Source organism: Trachurus trachurus (genome assembly GCF_905171665.1).
Source record: "Trachurus trachurus genome assembly, chromosome: 17".
Lineage (NCBI taxonomy): Eukaryota > Metazoa > Chordata > Actinopteri > Carangiformes > Carangidae > Trachurus > Trachurus trachurus.
Window position 1 is genome coordinate 16,122,833 of NC_139900.1, and position 23,635 is coordinate 16,146,467.

General features: G+C 44.0%; 1 protein-coding gene across 26 annotated transcripts in view; it reads right to left on the reverse strand.

Moving 5' to 3' along the window:
- The window catches only part of mbnl1 (muscleblind-like splicing regulator 1), a 42,312-nt gene extending 19,659 nt beyond the window's left edge, over window positions 1-22,653 (reverse strand). For 2 of the 26 annotated variants that reach the window (XM_083991478.1, XM_083991474.1), the window contains exons 1-2: window positions 16,076-16,537; window positions 7,536-8,617 (exon numbers count right to left, since the gene is read on the reverse strand). In XM_083991478.1, the coding sequence (XP_083847604.1) occupies window positions 7,536-7,709 (174 nt within the window). In that variant the 5' untranslated portion in view covers window positions 7,710-8,617; window positions 16,076-16,537. Of the gene's footprint in view, window positions 1-7,535; window positions 8,618-8,738; window positions 8,781-9,017; window positions 9,570-14,996; window positions 15,245-16,075; window positions 16,538-21,492; window positions 21,687-22,445 lie in introns of those variants that run through there. The other 24 variants (XM_083991476.1, XM_083991475.1, XM_083991480.1 and 21 more) reach the window with 19 other exon arrangements.
- Window positions 22,654-23,635: the final 982 nt, after the last annotated feature.

A 23,635-nucleotide genomic window follows, 5' to 3' on the forward strand; every position in this document is an offset into this window, starting at 1 on the left:
GGTCATATCGCAATTAATTCAGAAACACAGGCTGCATGAGGAAAGAAATGTCATAAACTCCTGGTTTTAATAATAGAAAATATGTTTTACTGAAGTAAACTGTGTACGTAATTGAGGAAAACCATTAAAGCAATTAGCCTACACTTCTAATTCTGGTGATATTATGCTCCTGGTAGACAAGCTAGACAATGTACTGTAGTAGATGCAGTGCAGTACGAGGCAGTGGAAACATAGACTAAAGCGCTCTGTGCATGTCACACAAAACTAATAACACTAATTGGCCCTCAGGTGGTGCAACGGTTTCAGGTCAAAAAACAAGGACACATGATGGATTCTGACGAGCCAAAAAGGAGACAACATCATTTGATAACTTGATAAAAGTAGCGAACATTTTTCAATGTTAAGGTTAGCGTTCATGGGTTTCCATGATAGTTTTACCCTGGCCTACAAACAGCACTGGGAGGAATTAGGAACACTGAATCAGAGAAAGTAATTAAGGCCAATGCCCTGAGTGTGACAGGCCCAGACATACAGAGAAGGAATGCACACACACAAAAAGAAAAGATAGACAGAGACAGCAATTGAACGAGAGAAAAACAGACGAACAGCGACCGCAACTATGTTTTCCTTGTTGCCTCGCGTTCGCCTGCCTTTCACCACTGCTACCAGCGGGCATACGCTCCTGCTGCCCCTGGCACGAATTTGATATAAACACAGAGATAAAAGGTAGGGTAAACTTGACTGATGGACCTAACAGCTGGAAAGAGGGAGGAGCAGCATGAAAAGGTGTTGAGAGAGCTGAGTTTAAGCGAGTAGCTGTGCCCTCGAGCTCCTCTCTCACCTGTCTAATGGGAGGATAATGGCTGAGCTGACTGATGCCTGGGTATGTGATTGTTTGCATGTGAGGGGTAATAAGGGAGCTGATAAGGTAGACAAAGAAAGAGAAAGTTAGAGACAGAGATGGATAATGAGAGGCAGATTATAAGGCTCAGGGTATATTCCAATTACATTAAACTATTTCATACCTTATTGCCAAGTTTTCCCCTTTTAAAGTAATATTCACATTTGCCCTATCTCTTTTTCTAGTATATGTAATATTTTTTATGAGGAGAAGTGGCAATCCCAGGATAATTTAAGGGAAATTATGCATCCATGCAATAAATGAAATGAAATTCAGCCTGACATATTTGGTATTATTTACAATTTTGGGCTTGCCAGCTGAATTTTAAAGGTTCTCTGGGTTTGAACTATATTGATTCATAAAAATAAAGCATGATTTAGGCTGACTTCTCTCTTCAGTATGTCTAGATATAAAAAGCTAAACATTTATTCGTTTGCTCTGATCTGTATCTTTATTAGCTGCATGGAAGTTGCAGTATCCAATAAATGTAAATCTTCAAATCCAAACCAAGGGGCATATGAATAAGTGTTTGAAATGTATGCGACTGCGTACAGAATGATGCATGTTTATGAGTTGCGGATTATATAATATTGCAGTCATGCTTTTCACAATTGTGGCTATGATCTGTCAATATTTGTGGACCGCTGAAGCAAACAACCTCTCAGGCAATGTGAGGTTTTATGGTATGTCTGTATGTTAAAGAGGGAGAGTGATAGACAAAAACAGAAAAGAGAGGCTAGTAGAAGTAATCATTGTATCAGTGGTGTTATAAAGGGGCCCAGTGTGATGGAGGGACAGGGACGGCTGACACTGAGAAGAAAGACGGCCTGTTGTCGTCGATCTTCCGTCACATAAGCTCAAAGACAAAATGCACAGCCGCCCTGATCTGACAGGGATGCACACACCACGAAATGAGCAGACCAAAGAATGACTCTGTGTATCTGTCTTTAAGTGTGTGTGTGTGTGTGTCTGTCTGTATGTGTGTGATTGGAGACCAGGATTAGTCTGGCCCAAACACAAATCCCCATGGCATGAAAGTGAGAAAGACGTAAGAATGGACCCATCAACGCAAGGAGACAGAAGATGTAAAAAAGGCCCTAGTTACAAAATTAAAAGCCCTGTAATGTGAATCAGCTCTTATCTAGTGAAACCTGCTCATTTATATGGAGAAGACTGAGCTCAGCCAAACAGAAGACACTACGATACGAACAGCTGTCTTCTAGTAAAAGCTGTATCTTATGGATGACTGGATCCACCCCTTGTTAATTTAAAGGGGAGAAATATTCATTGTGGGTGCACCCACAGATATCCTATTAAAAATCCAATTAGAATGGAGGTTCCATGCGTCAGCTGCAGAGGACACAAGCCCATATGGATCCAGGGAACAGTGTCTGTCTGGATTATAGTATCACTGCAGTACCATGACTGGAGATTAGTGCAGCGCTACTGAAAATAAACCTTTTTGATCACAGGTGTGATGAAACCTCCATCCAGAAAACACATTTGTCTTGGTCGCATTTTGACACTATAATACTCTGCACAGGTGTCCACTTTCCTTTCCTTCTCAAAGTTGTCTCTTGGCTACAAAAGTTTTGGCAAGAAGCCAGCGAGGCAAGCAATGTGAGGATCACATGTCCTCCAGTGGCTTTGGATTCCACATGCCCATCTGTGGCTTGTTGTGAAGATAAACACTGCATTTGGACTGTGTCTGAGAGAGTGGCACAGGCCTGAAGTTTGATCTGTTTATGTTGAATAGCTACTGTGGACTTAACATGTCAGATCATTCCATCAACATCCAAAATGCATTATGTACTAGCATAAGAATTTTAAAAACAAGCTTTGGACTGTAGGATTCAAATAAAGCAAGTGAAACTGAGAAAAAAAAGAAAAAAAGAAGTGAAACAGTGCTAGTCTGCTCTTGTGTTTAGCACTTCATCACTGTCCACAGAAAAGGCAACTGTTCCCTGCACGTGGCCGAGTGCACTGTGTCTGTGCAGCGTGTGACAGCGGTGTCAAATACACATTAGCCCTCTGAACTCATAACCATATGCTTACACACAGCGAGAGCGCGACATGTTGATTTTACTGCCCAGAGATTGGCTGGACAATTTGTTTGAAATCATAAAAAACACTGTCGACTAGCAACGTGGCTAATATTTACCCCACACGTCTGTCTGTCTGGCCAACCACTGTGCAGTGTGTGTGTGTGTGTGTGTGTGTGTCTGTTAGCCCGTGCGCGTGTGTTTAACCTGACTGTTCCATTTAACCACTGAATATAAACATGCTGTCAAAATATGGTCAGCAAAATGAGAGGAAAGACAGATAGAGACACAGAGGGAGAGAGACAGAGAGAGACAGACACAGAGAGAGATAAATAAGAGGTATTTACCCGCCCTCTGCTCTGCAGGAATGTAATCTTGGCTCAGAACAGTGTAGTAACACAAAGAAACTCGCTGCAGCAGCACCACTAACACAGATATAACACACACACATGTGCATGTGGTCACACTCAGTCTTTTTCTCAGAAGTCAGACATGATCACGGTGGGTGCGTCAGGCTTACAGGTGGACAAAGTACAAGGTCTATGCTGTGTACAAAGTCTGTTACGTCTCCATGTTACGGTTACTGCTCTTCCTTTCTTTTACAACATGACTGAGTTGTTCGGGGCCTAAACAAAGACCTGCCGCTGCTGCTGGGTTCACACCAGGTCACGGCTGATGTCATTCCAGCTACTAAACTCTCGCACTGTATGAGTTTATATGCAAGTGTGTGCATGTGTCTACGTGTGTGTGTGTGTGTGTGTGTGTGTGTGTGTGTGTGTGTGTGTGTGTGTGCGTGTGCGCGTCTGTGTGTAGGTCTGCCAGGGGTGTAATGTGAACCATCCTGTCCATGGATGGGTGTGGCCAGAAGTAAATGAGGCAAAAACCAGACTGAGCGGGAAATCAAGCAGAAGGAGCTACCAAGGTGGGAGGAGAATGAAAACAACCAACGGAGTAAAGGAAAGAAAGAAAGAAAGAAAGAAAGAAAGAAAGAAAGAAAGAAAGAAAGAAAGAAAGAAAGAAAGAAAGAAAGAAAGAAAGAAAGAAAGAAACTAGAATAGACTTGTAGGATGGTGCAGTGCATGAAATAAGATGGTAGTTTTCCTCGGTGTGGGTGGGGTGGAGCCTACAGTTCATTTACTGATGAGAGTAAGCTATATCATCTTCGATTCATTCTAGTATAAACTAATGAGGCATGCATTAGCTCACTTGCTTCTGCAACCTGAGCCGCCTATTAAACTCCAATCTGGTTAGGATTGCTTTAGTAAAGGACGTAGAGAACATGTGATAACAACGAGCCAAACATTACAGCGGGTTCCCTCCTCAACATATCATGCGAGTTTTCAACCCTCCTATTAATATTTTTCCTCAGTTACTGTGTAGCTCAAAAGGATCACATGCTGCATCGCGCTTTTCCACCTGTCACGTCAATTATTATGTTGCCTTTTTATGCGAACACAGGCTTAAATACTTAGCTCTAAAAAACAGCCGTTGATACTGATTTAGAATCAGCGTATAATCGCCCAACCTGTCTGCTGAGTAGTTAATCATTAATAGACAAAGTTACAAAGCTGACTTTAAATCAGGGAGTCCAGGCAGCCATTATCCTTCTCCAAATATTTACCCCGCTTTGACATAGCTGAGCTGTCTGTGCTGCACCGAGCAGATACACAGGCAACAGAAAAGGCTGCACTGGGGTTAAGGCCAAGTCTAAGGCCAGTGAACACCCACACACGCACACACACATGCATGTATATTGTACGAGAGTGCGAACACAGACACACGCACCGCGGGTTTCTTTTAATTCCGTGACCTAGATGAAAACTTGTTTCTGACTGATTGTCTTGCTTCAGGCTGATATCATCCACATCTGATTAGTGTCATGAACATCTTCCCATGAAAAATTGCAATTTAACTGGTCCTGCTGTTTCTGGTGCAAATATATTCCCTTTTCTAATTCCCTCAGCATGCACTCTACAAGCATTTTTAGTGCAGGACACATGTTGGAGTGCGCGCGCATGTGTGTGTCTCTGTGTGTGTGTGTGCCATGTAAAAAGGATGCCAGAAAGAGAGAGAGAGTGGCTGTTGGGGGAAATGACTGGGTTTGGGTGTGACCTGCTCAGCTATGCACTGGTGATCATGTGAGACCTGTTCTAATTATACACTTCTCGAAAAGAAGGTCGATCCTCTCTCATGGACAGAAAGTGTGTGCACATGTGTCCAAGAGGTGCATTAGTGTCTGTGTGTGTGGTTGCAGAGGGTGCACTTCTAGTCATGGGGAGCGATGTGGACTCATGTAACCCAACTAAATGGAGAATTTGTCCTATTTTATCTGCTGAACCTGTGTGAGAGTGAAGTAGGACAAATGATTTTTTTGTCAGTGAACGCGTTTGTGGGTTTATGAAACGGTAGAAATGTAACGACGTGGCACAGGGCGTCTGTGCTTAACATGTTTTATGTTTAGGCCTTATCTGCTGGTGTATGCATGCAAATACAGCAACAGCCTTTGTTTCTGATTTCCCCCCATTCTTCCTTTCTTTCTCTCGCGCTCTCTCCTGCTGTTTTTTCCACTGTGGGTTTTGGAGACCTGCTCTGTTTTTCATTACCAGTGGAAAAAATGGGGCGATTGGTTAAAAAAAGTATCACCCATCTCCATTAATACAAAAGTCCTAGTGGAAAATGAGACCAAACTACTAAAATAGGCCCCCGGGTTCCTTCAAATAGTTCCATATATCTGCCAGCTACTCCTTTCCACTGGCCGCCCTCGGCCTCAGCATGAATGACAATTTAAACATATGTTCACGTATCAAGATCCTTCCGTCGCTAGATAAAAAACCCGCTGCTTTCTCAGTGAGTGTGGTCACCGTATTGAACTACGGGGCCTGTGAGGTCTGGATAATCGCTTGTGTGTGTCTAATGCTTTTGTAGCAGTTCCATTACCAATTTCTTACAACTTGTATCTTTAAGTTTTGGCCACCATCTTTATTGGTTATCATAACATTTTACACACCCAATTACTTTCTCAGATCTTGGAAAATAGCAACATCAATGAACGGAAGAAATCAGGTCAGATTGCAGGTTGTAAACAAGACTTTTAGCCAGGTTATCTACTTCTTTATGAAGACGTAAAACCACAAATGAGACCAGATCAGAAATGTTTGCCATAGTAACACATTGCATGGGAAAATAGTGTGCACGCAGTTATGCTACGCATGATATGTCATGATAAAATATGATGTATGATGTATGAGTAACGTCTGTTTAAAACCAGTTTGACCATGTGTCTTTGTGTGTCTCTTGCCCTGTCTAACTTCTTTTTTAGAAAAGTTGCCACATCTCCAGATTTTTCAATTAAATTGGGAAATCTCTAGAAATCAGGAAGTATGACGGTGGCAGTTTCCATCGATAGGAATGATGCCCAAAACTATAAAAAGAGCAGTCAGGAATTATTTAATTCAGCTTGTCATTTTGACCCACATACACACACAAACACATGCAAGACATTAGCACATTGTGAGGAAACTTGGGAAGAGTTCAGCATGGGCCTGACAATGTTCCTCTGTCCACATCTGGTTATAAACACTGTTCTCTGAGTCGACTCACACACGCTGTCCTCATCATAACCCTGCCCTGCTCACTCACTGCCAATGACCACGAGTCACCAATGTCTGCAGGGGCAGAATACAAACAGAAGTAAAAAAATAAATAAAAAAAATAAAAAAAACTATGTGTTTGTGTGTCTGTGCTGGAAAATTTGGGTTGAGGTCCGCCCATCTCTAGAGATCCTGTGCTCTGATAAAAAGACAGATTGTGAAAGAGTGAAGAATGAGAGAGTGCGAGCAAAAGAGGTGTTTGCTTTCCTGCTGCCGTCTACAAATGGAAAATTACTGCATACGGTGCCCCAAATCTGCCCCCAACCTTGCTCTAAAACACACACACACATATACAGACAGACAGAAACCCCCTCTAACTGCCCCTAGGCCTCTGCACAGGAAGTGGTTTGACTGAGTGAGAGCTCCATGATGACGCTATCGCTTTCGTTCTTCTCTCTAACTGTCGAGACGTGTCGCACTCTGGGCATCCATATGAGTTTGTACATGTGACAGTCCTTTCATCCGTGTTTTCCTATTGGAAACCTGGCACGGGCCGGGCCGCTTATCACTTCCAGAGGGTCTGTGCTGATGCAGCAAATTCATGCAACTGTGTTTATGTACAATGTAATCAGTTGGAAATGCGAAAATAACTCCTAAGTGACTCCTGTTTGACATCAGTGAAGTAAACACTGGCTAAAATACTTCAGTCTGTCCTAGAAAATTCCACAGTGCTGTGTTAGAAACGCCTGACTTCCACTTCCTGAATCTAAAAGGCTGAACCCACCGCCCTCTTTCTGTTCCCTTGATCACATGTTCCAGTCACCTGACCAGAAAGAGGCGGGACCAGGGAGAGCACACACTTTAACTAAAAACTACTGCTTTTTCCAGTTTGTAGCTCCATTTTCTCTCATAAACTATTTGTCAGACTGAATGTGTTGAGTCCTCTCTCTGTCTGAACTCTGACCTCCAGCCATCCTCTTCACCACCTTTTCATTTTCTTACCTTGAGTGAGTCGAAGCAAGCGATGACCCGTCCATTGTCCACCTGACAGCTCTTGGCCGGATGAGCGAACTTGCACTCCTGGTCGGAGCGTGAGCACGTGCCCCTCTGGAACTCCCTGCATACCTCCAGTGTCAGCCACTTCGTGTCACGGATATGAGCTATGTTCATCGCCATGGCAACGCGCTGGTAAAAATGTATTCCAAAGCTGAGATCTGTTTAAAAGCGTGAATAAAGTACCGCTAGTGTTTTTAATCCACAACTTTTTAAAGGTCTCTCTTTTTTGTTTATCTGTTTGTGTGGTTAAAATCTGTGACACTTGCGTGTGAAGCTGAAATGAAACATTCAAAAAGAAAAGAGAAGCTCCTATTGATTGAGATGGCTCCTTGTCCGAAGCGAAATGTTACAGCAGGATGTTTCTCTGGGGATGTTATTGGATCATATTCTTGCTCCAACAACCACTGACGAAGTAATTATATCCAGGAGATGACTTAGCCTAACAAGTAGTTACCACTCTTGGCTTGACTTTTTCTCCTTCACTGTTTATTGCTCGTCGAACGGTCTCATCTACAGCATTCATGAGCCAAGGTGGCAAACAGATGGACAGGCCCGAATCGAGAGTGCAGTGAAGCAGGCAACAAAGGTGATAGTCTGGGTGTAGCCTGCTACAGGTAGGTTAAGGACACTGAGGACCGAGTGGAGGCTTAGAGGGTTGAAGGCGAAGGTTAAAGGCAAAGGTGGGTGAGATGCTGCGTGGGCCTGGTGGTGTGTCGGGCTGCTGTGGTAAGGCTGGTCAGCTGGTGGAGAGCGGTTGGCAGCGAGGGGGAGGGGGGGGCCGTCTGGTGGTGAGGAGAGCTGAGGCTGGAGCTCTGCCGCGAGGAGGAGGAGTGGATGGTGATGATGATGGTGAATGGACGAGTGTGGCCGGAGCGTAGGCTGTGAGAGGAGGGTGTGGTCGCTGTCCTTGTACTCGTGTTACCGTGGCAGCAAGCGAGCGAGGCGCAGGGGGGGGGGGAGAGGGAGGGTGGAGCTTCAGCTGTAGAAGCAGGTCAAAGCTGCAGCAGACATCAGGGAAGGCACTTCCTCTGGGGAGAGAGAGAGAGAAAGAGGGAGAGACAGAAAGAAAGATTAGTCTGATGAAACACGTCCAAAGAAAGCTTCCACCTTTATTTTCTCACTCATTTATCTTTCACGGGAGGTTCTGACCTGCAGTAGTTTCTAAAGTCATGCCACTGTTAAGCTTTGCAGCTGTGGGAATGAAGAATATGTAAAAATGTCAGAAATGCTGGGGTGTCAGCTAAAACAAATAATACTTTCACCCGCCCAGCGCTCTAAACACACATGGTGCGAGCACACACGCCATCATCACGCCACGCCACGCCACACACACACACACACACAGAAATGCACAAAGCAGCCATTCACAACTTTTCCACGTCTCCTGGTCGACGCAGGAAAAATCTGATCAAGTCCCATATCACTTACATTTGAGCACAGCAAAGCCGACCACTGAAAATGTGTTTAGAGGTGAAAGAAAGGAAGAGTGTGAAAGCAAGAGGGGAAGTCAAGGCAGGGCATGAGGGAGAAGAGGTTAGTCATTTCCCTTCTTGCGAAGAGGTGTGAGAGTGGGGACCAATGAGAGCTAGCAGAGTTGAAGCAACATTCTGGGCTGAACGCCAGGTGAGAGCAGGGGGGCGGAGCAAAGAGGAGGCTGACCTGCCTGCTACTGGGGACAGAGAGAGAGAGACAGACTGAACTAATAACTCTGCCCAGGACTCCTATGACAACTTGATTCCTCATGAACAGATGATACATTTCTCGAAGACAAACAAGCTGCCATGAGAGGCCACGCTGCAATGATCTCACACACACGTGAACCTGTCTGCTGTGATAAACACGCTTATTATTTCACTTTCACAATCCTCCATTTATTAGATACAGAAGAGATCATAGGTTGTTGTTTTTTCTTACTGTTTTTTTTTTGTTCAGAATTTTGCAGTGCTGCCAGTGGTTTCTTTTTTGGTGAATCCATTGTAAAGGGTTTGCTGGGGGAATTTGAATGATTAGCCTCCCGAGGGGGGGCCCATTCTGCTCTTATCGCGCAGGCAGGGTAACTCACCACACCCTCTGTAGCGAAATCGCTTTTCCCAGAACAGCATGTGCACCTTCAGCAATCCTTACGAACTGCTGCTAACTTTACAGCACTGCAACACTGCAACACGCTACATCAGAGCCCTGCAGCAGTGCAGCCCAGGTCATGATGACCCAGCAACATGGATATATGTTGGAGAGAGAGAGAGCGAGTGAAGGAGGAAACGGCTTAGTTTCACCTTGGATGACCCGTACGATAGCAAAAATAGCATTGCTGCTACAAATGACCTTTGGATTGCTAGCATAATCGCAACAGAAACGTTACAACCGCCCTACCCTCATCACACACACACACACACAGGCGCACAGATAAACACAGCGAATTATCTTCCATATCATACACTTTAGACAAGACACTAAAATAAATCTCAATAAAATACTAACATGAAAAGATGTGTAACCTCATTGCTCAATATTTTCAAATGGCAGATCATAACATTTTATTAAATATTGCTATTTTCTAAATGAGAACCAGTAATGTTTTTTTGTCAGTTTAATAGCTCTTTCGTGCCAAACACATTTTTGACCAAGAGCGACTGGACTGAATGTCTTGTTTTGGAATAAAACCAGTCCAACACATGCCGTTTTAATGTTTTCCTTACTTAGGGCATGCTTCTGTTCCCATGAACTCACTCATTCATCATTTCTTCTTCATTGCTGTGAAAATGCCAAGGCAGCCAAGTTTAATCTTTCTGTGTAACCCAATATGCCCTAGGAGGACCTGTGTTTTTAATATCTTTTAATGTTGATGTTACTTGTATTTATTAGTACAGCTCATTCTGACAGAGATGAAAGCAACACGCATTTACTCCACAAATATACTTTGTCATCAGTTGAAGTCAGGTAAGTAACGGCCTCTTGTGAACTCATCAGGCTGAGCTCAAGCCACAGCTGCAGATTAACTAATGAGGAACAGAGGCGATTTTTATATATAGAGATGTATTTCTTAAATTGAAGGCGCCAGGGGCTGTCTTCAATCAAATGAGAAAATGCGAGGACTTGATACATGAAGAGCTGACGACCCCTGCGTTCTGTGTGGCTGCCTAATCGGTTTCTATGGTTTTTTATTAGGGACAGACGAGCAGACATCTGTGTGAGAGAGAGACAATGTACTATGGTGTGAGACGGTGCCAGAGTGATGAGGGCTCATCATGATCCATCATGTCTGGACATGGCCATCCTTTCCCTATTGATTTCTTCATCACGATGGTCTTTCATGTCAGCATGCCACTCCCTCTATCTAATTCCACTTGAACTGTCAGTGCTCTTTGTCTTCAAGGCATCCATTTCAAATAGATGACTCTTCAATATGATCTACTTCTCTCCTCTAACCACAAACTTTATTCTGTTTTAACCAGTGGATCCTTGACTTCTTCTTTGGTATTCCTGTTGTTTTCCACCTCCTCCACTCCGTCCACGCTTGTGTCTTTGTGCCCTCACTGTGACTGTTTGGCTTGCGTTCCCTTCCAGCATCCTCATCAGCACTCCCCTCTAGATTCCAAGGTCTTGCTAGCTGGTGCAAGGTCAACCACGCTGGAGGAAGGGGAAATGGCGAGAGAGCCAGCGAGAGGGACCGTATGCTTCCCATCACCCTTTTTTTCAGACACGTGGTAGAAACATTACATGGTTGCGAGAAGAGGAAGTATGTCTTCAGTATTAGCACATCCCCATCAGCTCATAGTCACGTGACACCCGCATATGCCTCAACGGCTCAGACAGTTTCTAACATGAAAAACAAGCCTGCCCGTCTTTTCCTTCTCTTGGTAATGAGTCAAACAACAAATCTGTTCTCAACGCTGTCGAAATCCACCCTTCACCTCCACCAAAGCGCAAACTATGCATAAAACCTGCCAGTGCTTTGCTTGGTGGACTGTGATGGATGGTTCACTGATGTTGTGAGGTTTTTTCTTGGACACAGAGAGCTGTTAAGTTATGAAAGCATGTCTCAACTGATTGAGAAGTTAGTGCAATCAAGGCAGCCTACTAATCTGGGCAGGGCTTTAAGTTGTCATTGAGACCGACTGCTAGAGACAACAAGGAAGAGGGTGTGGTTCACAGTTATGATAAGACTTCCTGAAAAATGACTAAATGCTAGATTAATTGTTAAGTTCAGCATGGCATGATACCATAGGTCATGAGTTACTAGAGAGGCACTATTCTACATGCCCTCATAATATACTGTATATACGTATATAATGAGAGGGGGAAAACTGATGCAGTATAAGTGGCAATACAACTGAAGGACAATAAAGGACAATAAAGATATACCACTTCTTTTGTTTCGTAATATGGCGACCAATCCAATGCACCGCAGCTTCTACCTTGAGCGTTTTTTCAGCTTTGACTACGGAGAGAGGGGCATCCATCTTCTATGGTTTGCTGCCGGTCAGTAAAAGGAGTGGTTTCAGCATATTGACAGAGGTGTAGTCAGGGTGACAGCATGCTGAGACAGGTCATCACAGTGGAGGACGCTGGAGGAAACGCAACACCCCGGGGCCTCGCTTCTGCTGCTCCATGTGCTCAAATTATAGCATGTCAATGTTGCCCTCACTGACCTTTACGTCTACATACACACACGACACCAGTGCAAACAGAAACATGTGAGCATACATGTGCTCCTCACTGGATCTCTGGATCTTTGTTGAACAGACAACCCTCATGCAGAGACTCATGGCTTCTTCTCTTTAAAGTCGTAGCTCTTCTGTCTTCTACCAATCATATTGTTGAGAGATAGCATCGATTAGGGTCTGCATAAAATGAATCCACAGTTTTGTTCATTGTGAATTAAGCCCTTTCAAACACTAAATGCTCCACAACGTAGTTACTTAGTAGTCCTCGCCATAGTTGGTATTGTTACTATTCTCTCTCACGTCAACGTCAAGTCATCATCTCATCTCAACTATTAGTTTTACTGACTTATTTGTCATCGGATTAAGTAACGTGGTTCTGAAAGAGGAACACAGCAGAAACAAAGCCTATTGATCCCCCTGAGAGCAAACCTCTGGAGACAATGAGATCTCTTGTTTAGCATACATGGACAGAGCTCACATACACACACACACACACACACACAAACTGAGAAGACGCACAAATGCAAACCTATACAAACACACAAACCACTATGTGTCTTGACACTGAGTATTCTTAAGCTGTGGTGAATATCTGACTGTGTGCAACACTGCATCTTTGTGCGCATATGTGTGTGTGTAAAGATGTGGTGAAGTCAGCGGACAGCGAGGATAATGGCCGGCCTTACGGTTTAATGAGTGGCTCATTGGCTCAAATTTATTTTCAGCGTCGACGTGCCCAGATGTGATTTCCACGTATACAGACAGGTGACAAATTTTCAAAAAAATCTGCATTAAAGAGCAGGGAAGCATAGCAGCCGCATAAACAACTGGAGAGCATAAAGTCAACATGAATGTATAAACCTAGCAGTCATTGGGTCTCAACCTAATAGAGCACCTGTGGGATTCTGGGTGAGGATATTAGATGAAGCAATATACTTTGGAGGAGGGATTTTGCTGAATTAAAGTTCAGCCCAATCTATGCTTTACTGAAATTGATACGTTTAAATCCTTGCTAAGATATTGCTCATGTTGCTTTTTTACCCAATCTAATTTCATCCATCTGTGTACATACATGTTGTAGTTGTTATCCCTAAGACAAAAATAAAAATATACAGGCAGAAATATATATCATAAGACAATGAAAAAACTAAATAATTATTTTGTGTAATTAATATCATATTATTTATTGACATTTGTATTGAAGAGGGTCTTTTTCCTTAGTACTTATATTCAGCCTCTTTTTCGCCAGTTTTATCTTCAGCACTAGTTATCTGTAAAATTTTAATTTAGGTAAACATGCCTATGTAGTAAACCTACATTCACTGACCCTCAGGCAAACGGACACAGTTGTGGTCATAGAGACAAAGGAGATAGCGAGGCAGCTGGAAGGAGACTGAGAGTTAGAGAAAAAGAAGATACGGCCTGGAATGTGTTATTAAAAGTTACAACTGCCTGTCTCTCTTTTAGAGATGGAGGGTTTTGAGATGTCGTGGCTGTGAGCGGGAGCCGTTGCACCTGGGGTGAAGAAAAACAAGGGAAAGGCTTGTGTTGACACGTGTACCTCTGGACAGAATAACAAAGAAATAACTAGACACTTATTACTGACTCCACAAACGGCAGCTTCACACGCCACTTGCCCTGCTTATTATGAGTGTTGTGTGGTTCAGATACAGGTGAACACTGGTGGTTTTTATCACTCTGTATACAGAAGACGCTTGAAAATTACTACTGGTTACTTGATATGTTGTATGGCGGGTTAAAGACTCAATTAAATTCAATTACCGGTGTAATAAAGAACCAAGTCTTCCACAGTTGTTGGAGTCAGTTCATTTTTAGCTTAACTTTGAATTTCCTTGAGTGGAAGGTGCCTTACTCAGCCAAACCTGTGTCAAACTGTTGCTCAGAGGGGTTGAAATGTGGTCATAACACAGTAGGAACATACGGTGAAGCCCACGTGTAATAAAAGCTTAACCTGTCAGCGCATATTCAGTCATGCACATAATCCTGTCTGTAGGGCAGATCCTAGATTATAGGCAACGCACATTCACGCAGCAAATGAATTTACATACATAGACAACCATACAGAGAGACAGACGTCTGATCTTTGGCATTATTACCTGCTACAGACTGACACCAGCAGGTTCCTCAACTTCCTGCTGGACTGAAATTGACAGTTGACCTGCAGCAGCAGCTACCAATGGGATTTTAAGTCCCAACAATGCAATCTGCAGCACATCTGTCTGTGTTGCGCATGCTTGCATGTGTGTGCACATACTTGGTGTGTGCGAGCTACTGTCTGAGCCACACTGAAGCCCTCTAAGTCACAACAACAACATTCCTCATCATTGCCCCAACCACAGACGCACCATCAGGAGGAAGCCCGGAGAGGCCAGAGGGAGGAGGGCAGAGGTGGTGAGGAGAGGGACAAAGAGAGGAGAAGAGGGAGTAAAGGCTATAGAGTTAAAAGCTCTGGAGGTTCTCTTAGCTCTAGCTCTGTGTTTTACCAGATGTATTGACCTGCTGTTATTCAGGCAGCGTTCGGACTCTCCGGAGGAACACGTATTTACAAAAAACCCTGAAAAAAATTAGTATTTGAGTCGGACGCAATCGCAACGAAAACACTTTAGGCCCATTTATCTTTGTATGATCGACACAGACTGACTTCGCTCGAAAAAGACAAAAAAAAAACATTACGGGACAATCATGCGTTACCTCCTAAAGCCTTAATAAAGTAGCTACTTACTTCTACTCCGGTTTACACATCGACAAGTAAAATCCCTCCATTTGCTGGGTCTCCTTCTCCCTGTCTCTCTCGTTCTTGCACCTCTTTCCTTCTCCCTTCAACTTTCTTCCTCTCTCTCAGTTACTCCCCCTCTGTCAGACGCATGCAAACACTCACTCAGTCTCGCACACACACACACACACACACACACACACACACACACACACACACACACACACACACACACACACACACACACACACACACACGAAGGCACACACACACACACGAAGGCACACACTCCCACAGACAGAGTCACCCTCTCACACACTCTCTCTTCCCGCGACCCGGAATGCTTGGCAAGATTGTACTGTACTGAAATACTGTGCTCACCATATAAGGTAGCAGCGGCTTCACATGTCACACATAATTTACATGCAGTGGGCCGGGAGTTTGCCTTACACAGTATACACACATGGAGAAACACACATACACACATGCCAAGCCATGCTTCCCCCTTTGGGCTGACGCAGCAAAGGAGGTAAAAGAGACACAATTTTTTTTTTTTTTTTTTTTACCATTCTCCTTGTAAACCAAGCCCTGGAGGATAACTCCCATCATGTCTAATGTTGAGTCAGACGAAGGGAATGAAAGCTGAGTGGGCGATCTATTGATCCTCTCCACTGCTTCCTGGAACAACCACGGCCCTCCAAACACACACGCATACACACACACACACACACACACACACACCAGCAAATTTTCTTGCTAACTAGCGCTACCCTCAGGAAGTAGCTATTGTGTGACTGGCTGCTTTGAGCCAAGAATGTGTCTGCGTGTGTATGTGTGTCTGTGCATGTGTGTGTCTATATCTATAAAACAAACCGTGACAAATAGATGTTAACCCTGTGGCCCACATACTAGATGCACACACACGCATACGCACACACAGCAGATACTAAAGCAAACAATCCCCATATCTCTACCTATGCTCCACTGCACAGGCGCTACTTTGGAAAGTAAAGACTGCAGCACACACGGGAGGAAAGATCTAGATAAACCAATGAGACAAGGAGGAGGGTTGTGAACCGAGCTCTTACCTCTCACATTGCTCTCCGGCTTGTGTGTGTGTGCTTCCGCGTGTCGATTGACTCTTGTGTGTTTATGCGTGTGTTCAGACAGGCCGCGACAGCAGACCCCCAGGCACCGGCTGGACCATTCTCAGGCAGGCAGGCAGAGCGCAGCAAGGCAGAGGGACTGGCAGAAGAGAGGCAAGCGTGTGAGCGAGTGAATCAGCAGCGAATGAGTGGAGGAGCTGTGCGGAGCCGAGCACCAGAGTGAGAGAGAGAGAGAGAGAGAGAGAGAGTGGGAGAGAGAGAGAGCGAGAGAGGAGGAGTGTTTGTCTGTGTGAGTGTGTGTGTGTGTGTGTGTCTGTGTGTGTGTGTGTGTGTGTGTGTGTGTGCGCGCGCGTTGCAGCGTTGGCTGTGCGCTAGTGTCTCCCCTCCCCTGCCTCTTGAAGTGGCTGAGCTGGGCTGTGCTGAGACGTGCTGGGCTGTGTCTCTACTGACTCCCCAGCCTCTGGATCGTCTGTCTGCTGCTGCCCGACGAAAGTGGTGTTCGCTGGCGGCAGTAGCAACAGCTGTGGAGGAGGAGGAGGAGGAAGAAGAGGAGGAGGAGGAGGGAGCCCTGACTGCACTGGGCATACAGATCCTGCAGTCCTCTCTCCCTCCCCTCTCTTCCTCACTGAAGGATAGCCACGCCCCCCACCCCAAAACAACACCAGGAAGTGCTGGCTCGCTTACAGCCAAACTGCCCTTGCCTTTCCAGTGAGGCTGAGGAAGGAGAGAGTGACGGAGGCAGGGGGGGGGGGGGGGGGCACAGTAAGAAGATAAAGAGGGAGAGAAGAGGGGGAATTAGTAACAGGATAAATCTAAAAGCACAGGAAGTCCATGCAGAGCGAGGAAGGGCATTGGAAGTTAAAGCTGTGATGGCACCATTCAGCCAGACAGAAATACAGAAACAAGTGAAACAATGGACTTTGAGGTGAGGAAGAATAAGAAGAAAAACAGCAGCTGGAAAGAATGAATAGAATAAGGAGTGTGGGGGGAAAGAATTATGGAAAGATTTACAGAGAGTTTATGACAGATTAGGCCCGGCTTCTGTCCGGATCACCTCTCTCTTTTTCATACCGCTTTTCTGCTGTGGCACGCAAACCCTCAGACACCTCAGCTCAGCTTCACACTCACAGCTCTTGACCACTATATAGACTCAGGACACACCGGACAGCACTGAATCTGAAACTGGACTCTGCTAGTAGGTGGTTACTAATTCAGAGTAACACAAAGTGTGTAAATACTTAGGAAGTATGTACTATTCACGTAATATGCAACCAGTACACTTTGGTGGCAGGTCGGCAACATATTATAGGAAGGCTAACCGAGACATCACTGAGGTAACTGCTGCTGCCAACTGCCCTGTATTGTTGTTGACTCAAGGATTCTGCCTGCACAACCCCAGCATCCAGGGGAAAGCCAGAGAGGCTAAAGAAGCCTCCAAGAATTTGATTTGGACCTGATGCTGCAATATCCGGTAGCCATGGAGATAGTGGCCTTGGCATCTGCAGGAATCTTTACAGATTTTAAGCTGTGTGCTGACGCCAAGTTTTTTTTCTGACTGATCCTGCATGTCGTCTGTGACTCCCTTCATTTAATTGTGATCATGAGGGAGTGCATTCATAATACTGCCTGTGTGGAATAGTGAACATTGCTTTGTATTGTATTGTATTATCAATGAGAAGATTCCACACACTGCAGCTGAATCTACATTGTCTGAGATCACACCTGCACCTATGTGCTGACACATCAGCCCGGTCACATAGGGAGACGTTAAGAACTCCCTCCCTCTTTGGTTTATTTGCATATACATGTGTAACACTGCGAAAGAATATCCCAGTGCCCCTCCTATGTAAAACTGTCACGCCTCGGCTGTCTTTCTGTTCCACTCCGTTCCTCCCTCTGTCTCTGGACCGGTTTTATACTGCTGCGAAGCTCTGTTTAATACAAAGCTGGTGATAAGTCATCTCTAATTTACACAGCAGGCCCTTAAACCCCGGGTGACAATCTGTGGTGGAGCCCCAGCTGCAGTGCTAACCCTTTACCTAGCCAATATTCTGGTGCAATGTGCCTGCACACTCACAGAGCACAAATAACACACTGTATAGCCTACCTCAGACAAAAGAAGGATGCCATAGTGCTATTTTTGAACTGATCAAATTTTGATGGACAGTGGCATTATTAGTCACAACAGCAAAGTGCATGCCTTGATCTATTTCAAACCATCATTCATTAGTGATGGAAGGAGATCTATTTCCAACCACGAGAACAGCCCTGTATGAGCACATATAATATGCCTTTTGGATTAGCAGAGCCATCTGACTGCTGATCAATGGGACCAGCAGGTCATTCTAACCTGCAATTGAAGTTTTTCCTTGACCCATAATGAAGCAACATGATGACTGATGTTGTTGTGGCGCAATAGGAGACACATTAGCAACGCTTCCAAAAAGATCTGGGCTCTCTGTGAAACTCTGACACTGACGTGGAATTTCCCCTCTTCTACTGCAGCTGAGAGTGCGCCAGTGCTTCTGCTCCTCTCTGCGTCTTTCTTTTCCTCCACTGCAACGCCACCCCATATTTTCTATTCATTATCATTCTTACTAATACGCCATCTCCAAGTCTGTCTTTTGGTAACTGTGTCTCACTGAGGATGACTATGTCTTAATTCCCCTAAACTTCCCAGTTGAAACAACCACAACCGCTTCTCTATTTGTCGCAACCCACAGGACTATATTCCCCTCGTCCAATTAGTCTCAAGCCAAGCTCTGCAGTTGCCAGATGGTTTGCTCATTCGCTTCAACAAGTATTATTTTCAGGTTTCATTCTGCGTATAATCTGATCAACTGCACACAGGAGCCTATTTCTCCTTTTTTACTTCTTATTTCTTCATTTGAAGTGACATCAGCCATGTTTTTTTAAACTTCCTATTCAACATGTCTTGTATCTGACAGATAAGAGGACAGTGTGACCTTTGTTCTCTAAGGGATCAATGAGGCTGAGGAGAGCTGTTCAAGTTTTGAGCAAAGAGCAAGAGGAATCAACATGGTGGGGTTGAGCAAACTGCTCACACACATACTGATGTTAACTAACCGAAAACAGGAAGGAGTGTGTGTGTGCGTGTGTGTGTGTGCGTAACTGTGTGTGTGTGTGTGTGTGCGCGCGCATGTGTGGTTGTGTGTGTAAGTAAAGGGGAATTCCACCAGCTTTACACATCAAGAACAGTGAACTAGTTAATGGTTATGGTGCCTAAGTATTCAGTGAAAGCTGTACAGTGTATTCTATGGTTATGGAGGGAGGTTTGTCAAGTGTGAGAATCCTCTAGATATCACCATCAAATTGCATTATGGGGATTGTAGGCTCCACACATTTTGGAGCTCAATACACATGTGGGACAAATATCACTCATGGTCTTAGCTGCATCATTTTGTTCATACTTTTTTTTCTTTTTTTGAAACTCCAACAGATGTACGGCAGTGAAAAAAAACAGAGTAAAAGAGTAGGAAGCTCAGAATCTTCTAGAAAGTTCCTCATGAGTCACTTTAAGCCAACACGGTCTAGCATTAGTGACCCCTTTGCCTCGGTCAAACCATCAAATCCCTAACCTTTCACCTTTGTCCACCCCACTTTTCTTGCGCTCCTGCCTGATGAGTGCAACTTTCCACCTTAAGCTTCTCTATCATCTCAACGCTCTGCTATTTCCCAGCTCTCTGTAAATGACACTGGCTGGCTGATGTGAACTCTCACTCCACTGAGGAAATGTCCCAGAGCTTTTGTGTGCCATACTCTGACAGCTCATCTATCACTAAGGCCGCAAATACATATTACACTCCCATTACAGACCATCACAGCAACAACTGTAACAGTACACAGCGCTGCAGAAAGACCCACAGCAGGGAGCAGCATTCACTATCAGCCATTTCCCTACGGTTTATTTTGGAGGCCCGCAAACAACTTCTGTTTATGCTATGTGTTACTTTATAATGTGTGAGGAATACACTGCATACACAAAGACGCTATAAAAATGCTACACATTACTAAAATGTGCATGAAAGAGGGAAAAGATGTAAATGCGTGTCTGCTGACAAATACCCCTCTTCTAGAGTGAATTTGCAGTTATGTTTCCCTGCAGCACACTTTGTGGTTTTCTCTTAACTTCTTTCCACTTTGACGCAGCGAGGGGAAGCAGGTGCAATTCGAGTTGTCAGGTTTGAAATACAGAGAGAGGAAATAGCACACTGTCTTGTCCCCATATGACACCACTGTGCATGTGTGTGTGCGCATGATTCAAGCTTGCAGCTTATCTTGAAGATAAAAATGAAAAAAAACAGTGGAAACACCCTTTGCAAAGACGTCTTTCACTTGGGCTTTCAGGAGTTTTTCTGTCTAAACGTAGCCTGCAGATATGCTGCTGCAAATATATTTTAAACTCCTCTCACATCTCTAATGTCTCATAGACCCTTCATAGTGTAGAGAGGATAATAAGACATTGTTGCACACGGCTCTACTCCAGCAGAGAAACCTTCCTCCTTCGTAAAGTGTAAAAGAAAGTAAATGAGAAACTAAGTCATCACCAGTTACGCGGCTACAGAATCGTGAGAAACACATCAAAACAACAAAACAAAGAGGAACGCTGAATGATGCGACAAATCCTTACACTGTGGAGTCTTTGTGACTTATTCATAGATATTTTAAAGAGACATCTGCTTACCTGCGTGTCTGTCTCTTGCTGACGTGCCAATGGGACAGACGGAGCTACTTCAACACAGGTCACGCTGACGCAATGCATTGTGGGATGAACTGACATCTTCATTTCTCTCTTTTTCTACTTCTCGCGCTCTCTCATAATAGCACCTTCTGCTTGGCAACGGCCATACCGCAAATGTGGTCAGGTTTAGAGTGAACCATCACTGCGCAACACTAAGTCGCCATGACAACCACTCCTTATCTCATTAGCATCTTCTTTTTGTATTATCTACTGATGCCAAATATGGTCAGCTTGTTATTATCCCCACCTCTCTTTGCATCCCACTTTATAACTTCCTCTTTGCCTCCATTTTCAAACTGTCAGTACTGTATACACATACTATATACACTCGTCTGTGAAAGATGTAAATGCACATACAGATGTGTCCGCGCTTGCAGCCTGTGAGTGTGTGAAAAGAGGAAGTTCCTGTGACATTAGACTAGTTTGCAGCCTGAGAGATAAGCGGTGAAACAGCTCGGTAAATCAGGAAGTGGGGTTTTGTAAAGGCTGCAGTTGAGAAATGTAGAAAAAAAAAGAAAGAAAGAAAGAAAGAAAGAAAGAAAGAAAGAAAGAAAGAAAGAAAGAAAGAAAGAAAGGCGACTTGCAGGATGTTATCACAATTTTCGCAGCGGCTACATCATCACAGTATTTTACTTACCCCCTCAGTTCTTCTTCATAGAGGTTGGTATAGGCATTTGCGCTCCTCCTCTTCCTCCCCCAAGGACTGTGTCTATCAAACTATCACTGGAATGTTGAACCAGGCCCCTGGAGCCCACACACACAGCAACACTCAGCAGCACTCAGCACCTGTCTCCGACTGCCAGTACAGAGGAAGAGACACAGTCAATCACACTGGACAGCACAGCAAAGGGGAAAGAGCAGAGAAGAGTAGGAGTCAGACAACAAGCATTTTATCAGCAGAAAAGCACGTACTGAGTAGGTTGCACATTACAGTACGTGCAACACATCACATGAGGGGTTAATGGTATTAATTTGTTGATGTTGGTATATTTAACATAAACGAAAAAGGTAAGACATGTTATGTCTGTCTCATGCCTGTGTTTTTGTTTAGTACAAATAAAAACATGTTTCAACAATTTCACATGTTCCAACATAATGCTGCCATTGCAATGCATATTTGAAGCAGATGACACAAGTGCAAACTAGGTTAACCTGACGAGTTCAGAAACCTAATTAAATGACTTTTCGTAACTGAATAAGAAACTAAATGTGTAAGCACAGAGGCATACAGTATATAGATATAATGAACGGTCAATTTTTGAAAAGTAGAGGCAAATAGTGTGGAGTCTCAGTATAAATCTGGGAGGAACATGAGGATTAAAAAGACATAATGACATAATGAATACTTTTGCTCCTTCAGGCATCTAAATATTCCTCTAAAGAAAACAAGATAGCATAGCATGTTATTTGTTCCCAGTGTCACTCAAGTGTCTTTTTTAATAAACGTTCGACATTAAAATGTTTAGCATCACAGAAGCTTTAATGTTATTCATGTTTCTTCTCCTTTTACACAGGAAATTATCAAGAGACGAAACCTCCCATCTGAAGCATCCTAGACATATCATCTCTCCATCTGACACTTTAACTTACCCAGGCGGTGTCTAGAGAACCTCTGAGGAAGCATCATGGGCCCTGAGCACCAGCCGGCCTCCCCTCCTCTGGCTGCAGGGCTGCTGGGACTCAGAGGATTGGAAGTCAATGAAACCAGGCCTAATTTAGCCTCCACCGCTCTATGAGTTGCCAGGAATCAGAGTGAGACTCCTTCCCTTTTTAGGGCTCCCTGGACACTGCAGTCTGCAAGTGGCACTACTGCATTCCTAGTAACACCAAGGAGCTGGAGAGGGGAGAGAGATGACTGTCAAAATTTGTTATATGAAGGCGCCATTTTCTTGTCATCTAACTCTTAAAGTCATAACACCGCTGTGGGAACTGTGTAAAAACAATAATGACAAAGCACCTTCTTATCAAAATTACTCACACTGTGACTTTATCTAGTCCGTCTGTTTAGAAACTTTTACAACCATCTTATCTTTACACCACTTTTAGCAGATACGAGGACAGCTTGCTAGTGTAACCGACTCAGACACTGTCACAACAGCTTGCCATAAAATCCCACCGGTAATTAGGTGTGAAGACAGGACTAATCAGAGAGTCTATACTTACACTAACCACTCAGCCAGGCCCTGACACTACAGTATGTCATGTTATCTTTAATAACCCTGGCAGCACTGAAACTAAATATGCTGGCCTATTAGTGTACGTTTTCTCCGTCTTGGTCTGGTTGTTTTTCATTTGACAGAGTTAAGCATTTGAATTTTAAAATGAATTAATTTATTAACTCGTGTGGTGAAAACCTTAGGAAATTTAGATTTTCTTTTTACATACACTTACTGAATTACTCCATCATACTACGCACTAAGAGAAATACTAAAAGCAAAACGAAGTATAATAAGTTGTCCTAAGTTACATCTTTAAGACTAAAAGCACTAAAAATGAAAGAAGAGGCAGGGAAAGGCTGTGCGCTCATGAAAAAGACAGACACATCATTAGTTATTAACCCTGGCAGCCCATGTGTTTAAAATAAATGGATTAGATGAGGATTACTCATTGAGCTTGGGCTCCTTTCGCATCCCTGTGTTTTCCGCTTACTACACATGTATTATTGAAGACAGTGATCACATAAGCCATGGTATGGAATACACAACAGGATTATCTATGCTGGAGTGCTGAAGTCTCATCTTCACCTCCCACCTCCTATAGGGAAAAGACAAATACATGGC